This window comes from Thamnophis elegans, chromosome 16 (assembly GCF_009769535.1).
Source record: "Thamnophis elegans isolate rThaEle1 chromosome 16, rThaEle1.pri, whole genome shotgun sequence".
Classification (NCBI taxonomy): Eukaryota; Metazoa; Chordata; class Lepidosauria; order Squamata; family Colubridae; genus Thamnophis; species Thamnophis elegans.
In genome coordinates, this window is record NC_045556.1 from 37,057,634 (window position 1) to 37,063,687 (window position 6,054).

General features: G+C 44.6%; 1 protein-coding gene across 1 annotated transcript in view; it reads left to right on the forward strand.

Annotated features, from left to right (window-relative positions):
* The window catches only part of CACNA1B (calcium voltage-gated channel subunit alpha1 B), a 186,691-nt gene that overhangs the window by 99,867 nt on the left and 80,770 nt on the right, over positions 1-6,054 (forward strand). Inside the window, exons 21-24 of the mRNA XM_032232823.1 lie at positions 473-690; positions 1,347-1,476; positions 2,833-2,962; positions 5,984-6,043. Of these exons, the coding sequence (XP_032088714.1) occupies positions 473-690; positions 1,347-1,476; positions 2,833-2,962; positions 5,984-6,043 (538 nt within the window). The remainder of the gene's footprint in view (positions 1-472; positions 691-1,346; positions 1,477-2,832; positions 2,963-5,983; positions 6,044-6,054) is intronic.

The following is a 6,054-nucleotide window of genomic DNA, read 5'->3' on the forward strand; positions in this document are numbered from 1 at the left end:
TGGATGACTCTGCTTAGTGCTTAACTGTTTTAAAAAGCCTCTAAAAAAGTGCCCTCTACAGGAGGAGCCAGGAGAACGAGGTGCCTCATCTAGTCTGAGAAGAAAAAGAATGAAGGAAAACTTTTTCGCAAAGGAGAAAAACAAATGCTGTCGCTTTAAATAGGAACTGAGCATTCCTGGCTGTGGAATTCTGGGAGTTGAAGTCCACAAGTCTAAAAAAAATCGAAACCCCTGTGTCAGTGCCTCACCAGCCATAAACCTCACCGCACGTCCGAGCAAAACTCTTGCTGACTGTGAATTAAAGGAATTCACAGCCGTGTAAATAAAAGAGGTTTTCTTGGGACGAAAACTTAGCTTCTTGCCTTCTAAGGAAGCCTGGCTCAGAACATAAGGATGCCGTCGAAAGCCAGTGAGCCAAAACATTGGGATGGAAGAAATGGGATCATTCCTTAACTTTGTTCTTGCTCTGCAGAGAAGGACAGTGTGACACCGAGGCAGGCATCAGTGTGACTGTGGTCCCTTTGCACACCTTGCCCAGCACCTGCCTGCAGAGGGTGCCGGAGCAGCCGGAAGATGCGGACAACCAGAAGAACGTCACGCGTATGGGTCAACCCTCTTTGGACAAAGCTGCCCCTGTGAACATTCCCGTCACCGTCACCGCTCCCCCCGGGGAGGCTTCCGTCATACCAAGTGAGTGTTTCGAACATCAGAAGCTCCTTTGAGCCCAGAATTTATGAGCTGCGGTGGCTCAGTGGTCAGACTGCGGTACTGCAGGCTACTTCTGCTGCCTGCCTGCAATTTGGCAGTTCAAATCTCACCAGGTTCAAGGTTGACTCAGCCTTCCGTCCTCAAATGAGGACCCAGATTGTTTGGGGAAAATATGCTGACTCTGTAAACTGCTTAGAGAGGGCTTTAAAAGCAGTAGGAAGTAGTATGTAAGTCTAAGTGCTAGTGGTATTGGTGTTAGGAGCCTTGGTAGAACAGTGCTTAGAATGCAGTATAGCAGGCTAATTGTGCCGACTGTCAGCAGTTCAAACCTGACCGGCTCAAGGTTGACTCGGCCTTCCATCCTTCTGAGGTGGGTCAAATGAGGACCCAGATTGTTGGGGGCAAGAGGCTGACTCTGTAAACTGCTTAGAGAGGGTTGTGAAAGCACCATGAAGCAATATATAAGTCTTGTTTCCGTCAAGGACAAATACCTAGAAGAAACGACCAATTTGTTCGGGTTTTATTCACAAAATAGAAGTGGCTAGTTTGTTCTTGGCCACAGCAACAAAATACTATGCTCCAACCCTATTCAGAAGCTCTCATTTTGAGATGTAGTGTTATCTTTGTCAACCCTTTAGTGAACAACGTTGAATTTGAAGCCAAAATGGAAGAGAAGAAGGACATGGATGCTGAAGATGAGATGGCCAACAGTCCACCCAAGCCGATCCTTCCCTACAGCTCCATGTTCGTCTTAAGCCCAACCAACCCGTAAGTCACCCCTTGATAAGCAGGGATTTAGGAGGGGCTTGGTAGGTAGAAGGAGAGGAAGCCCTGCTCACTTACATTGGAAGACCCCCAAACACAGTGTAAGGCTCAGAGAGAGAGAGAGAGAGACAGAGAGAGAGACAGAGAGAGAGAGAGACACAGAGACACAGAGAGAGGATACATTGTAACTAGAGAAATAGAGATAGTTGTAGATGATTGAGATAGATAGATAGATAGATAGATAGATAGATAGATAGATAGATAGATAGATAGATACATGATAGATACATGATAGATAGATGTTACATTGTAGTGAGATACAGAGATAGATAGATAGATAGATAGATAGATAGATAGATAGATAGATAGATAGATAGATAGATAGACAGACAGACAGACAGACAGACAGACAGACAGACAGACAGACAGACAGATGTTACATTGTAGAGATAGATACAGAGATAGATAGATAGATAGATAGATAGATAGATAGATAGATAGATAGATAGATAGATAGATAGATAGATAGATAGATAGATATACATACATACATACATACATGATAGATACATGATAGATAGATGTTACATTGTAGTGAGATACAGAGATAGATAGATAGATAGATGATAGATAGATGTTACATTGTAGCGAGATACAGAGATAGATAGATAGATAGATAGATAGATAGATAGATAGATAGATAGACAGACAGACAGACAGACAGACAGACAGACAGACAGATGTTACATTGTAGAGATAGATACAGAGATAGATAGATAGATAGATAGATAGATAGATAGATAGATAGATAGATAGATAGATAGACAGACAGACAGACAGACACAGATAGATAGATAGATAGATAGACAGACAGACAGACAGACAGACAGACAGACACAGATAGATAGATAGATAGACAGACAGACAGACAGACAGACACAGATAGATAGATAGATAGATAGATAGATAGATAGATAGATAGATAGATAGATAGATAGATAGATAGATAGATAGAAGGCCTGCTGAGTTCTCAACATAATGTACTTTCAAACAATCACCAAACTCATCAGATTCCTGACTACGCCCTTGTTGAGTGCAGGCTGAATTGGTTTGTCAGGGAAGGAATATACAACAATTTCAATGTTGCTGCAGAAGCATCTCTATCACACTGGAGGCTGTACTAGAGCCTCGTAGTTAACCCAGCAACCCAGATGTTGACCCCCAGCCTTTCACGTTGCAATGATGTCTGCAAAATAGCAATGTGGTATCAACTTTCCAATAGCCAACATGGTCGCTTTGATGCGGGCCTTGTGCGGTGGGGCCTTTCCTCTCTCACTCCTCTGTTTGGCTCCTCTGCAGGATCCGGTGCCTCTGTCACTACATTGTCAACATGCGTTACTTCGAGATGGTCATCCTCTTCGTTATCGCGCTCAGCAGCATCGCCCTGGCCGCCGAGGACCCTGTTCAAGCGGAGTCGCCCAGAAATGAGGTGAGAGTTGAGAGTTGCGGGATGAGTTGCGGGAAGCTGTCCAACTCTAGAGGAAGGTCTCTTCATTGGGGTGGAGCTGAAGATAGCAATAGCCCTTAGACTTGTATACCACTTTCTACACTCTCTGTGGTTTACAGAGTCAGCATATTGCTTAGGGTAGGGTAGGGTAGAACGGAATGGAATAGAATGGAATAGAAATTTAGAATAGAATAGCAATAGCAATAGCCCTTAGACTTATATACCACTTTCTACACTCTCTGTGGTTTACAGAGTCAGCATATTGCTTAGGGTAGGGTAGGGTAGAACGGAATGGAATAGAATGGAATAGCATAGCAATAGCAATAGCCCTTAGACTTATATACCACTTTCTACACTCTCTGTGGTTTACAGAGTCAGCATATTGCTTAGGGTAGGGTAGGGTAGAATGGAATGGAATAGAATGGAATAGAAATTTAGAATAGAATAGCAATAGCAATAGCCCTTAGACTTATATACCACTTTCTACACTCTCTGTGGTTTACAGAGTCAGCATATTGCTTAGGGTAGGGTAGGGTAGAACGGAATGGAATAGAATGGAATAGAATGGAATAGAATGGAATAGAAATTTAGAATAGAATAGAATCGCAATAGCAATAGCAATAGCCCTTAGACTTATATACCACTTTCTACACTCTCTGTGGTTTACAGAGTCAGCATATTGCTTAGGGTAGGGTAGGGTAAGGTAGAATGGAATGGAATAGAAATTTAGAATAGAATAGCAATAGCAATAGCAATATCCCTTAGACTTATATACCGCTTCACAGTACTTTACAGCCCTCTCTAAGTGGTTTACAGAGTCATCTTATTGCCCCCAATAAAATGGGTCCCCATTTGACTGACTTCAGAAGGATGGAAGGCTGAGTCAACCTTGAGTTGGTCAGTATCTAACTTCTGACAGTGGGCAGTGTTAGCTTGCAACACTGCATTCTAACCACTGTGCAGGCAGGAAGGCAGGCAGGCAGGCAGGCAGGCAGGCAGGAAGGAAGGAAGGAAGGAAGGAAGGAGAAAAGGAAGAGCAATAGCAATAGCACTTATATATAGCTTCATAGTGCTTTACAGCCCTCTCTAATAGCAATAGCAATAGCAGTTAGACTTATATACCGCTTCATAGGGCTTTCAGCCCTCTCTAAGCGGTTTACAGAGTCAGCATATCGCCCCCAACAACAATCCGGGTCCTCATTTCACCCACCTCGGAAGGATGGAAGGCTGAGTCAACCCTGAGCCGGTGAGATTTGAACCGCCGAACTGCAGAACTGCAGTCAGCTGAAGTAGCCTGCAGTGCTGCATTTAACCACTGCGCCACCTCGGCTCTAAGTGGTTTACAGAGTCAGCCTCTTGCCCCCAGCAACCTGGGTCCTCGTTTTATCAAGCTCGGAAAGATGGAAGGCTGAGTCAACCTTGAGCCGGTCAGCATCAAACTGCCGAACCTCTGGCAATCGGGAGTCAGCAGAATTAGCCTGCAATGCTGCATTCTAACCACTGCACCACCATGGCTCTCAGCCTTGCCGCCTTCTGCATGTTTCTTGGGTTCCTGTTATCAGGCATTCGACTTGCAGTTTTTGCTGCTTGAGTGTGGGATGGAGATGGAACTGATTCCTGTTGCCAAGGCAACCAGGCCACCCAAAAGGGATGTAATTCCTCTTCAATGCATATCACAATTTCCTAGAAGAAAGGGATGCCTCTTGAGCTCTTCCATTCTTACAAATAATTGTTTTCCAAAACTGGCTTCTGTCTAGAATCTCCGACCAAGCACCAGTGGGCACCAATAGCAATCGCTATTAGTTAGACTTATATACCACTTCATAGTGCTTTACAACCCTGTGGCTTATAGTGTTAGCATACTGGGTACAATCTGAGTCCTCGTTTTATCGACCTCGGAGGGATGGAAGGCCATGTGTCAGCCTCTGTTTTGCTGCTTGCTTTTCGGCTGCCATTGAAATGGGGAGGGGGCCACGGTATTTGGGTGTGGGAAATAATCTGTACAGGAGGACTGTTAATTGGGAGTGGTTCTCACCATCTATTGCTCATGTGGCAAGGAGGGGAGTTTCCCGCCAAGGCCAACTGTCCGGCATACCAACCTGATGATGATTTTTGAAGATGTCTCCCACCTGACATCTGTGGAGATATTGGATTGGACTATGGACTGGGGTTACCAAGGGGAGGGGAATGAATCATGTATTGATATCAAATGCTTTCGCGCACTTTTGCTCAGATCCAGCTTTGCTTAGCTTCTATTTATTTATAATCAGTAAAAATACTCTTAATTCTGCAAAATGGAGTTGAGTGGTTTCTTTCTTGGTTATTAAGTGAAGCAGCCTTGACACTGTGTCAACCTTGAGCCGGTCAGGATCGAACTGCTGGCAGTGGGCAGAGTCAGCCTGCAATACTGCATTCTAACCACTGCGCCACAACGGCCCCTGATTCAGCATCCAATCAGCGACGGCAACAGCAATAGACTTCTATACCGCTTCACAGTGCCTTACCGCCCTCGCTAAGCAGTTTACAGAGTCAACATATTTGCCCCCCCCCTCAACAATCCAGGTCCTCAACCTCAGAAAGGTGGAAGGCTCAGTCAACCTTGAGCGGGTCAGGATCTAACTGGTGGCAGTCGGCAGAGTTAGAGAGGGCTGGGAAGCACTACGAAGCGGTATATAAGTCTATTGCTATTGTTGTAGCTAATTGGATGTTGCGTTAGGAGCTATGGTGGCAGAGTGGTTAGAATGCAATATTGCAGGCTGATTCTGCCCACTGCCAGTAGTTTGATCCTGAGCGGCTCAAAGTTCTCAGCCTTCCGTCCCTTCCGAGGTGAGTAAAATGAGGACCCAGATGGTTGGGGGCAAGAGGCTGACTCTGTAAACCACTTAGAGTGGGCTGTAAAGCACTGTGAAGCGGTATATAAAGGCCATTGTTATAATGTATTTTTCTTTGGATTCAATTTACTCCGGCGCCTTTTAACTTTTGAACTGCTCTTTCTGTTTTCAGGCTCTCAAGTACCTGGATTATATATTTACAGGTGTCTTTACCTTTGAGATGGTGATAAAGGTAAGAATCTT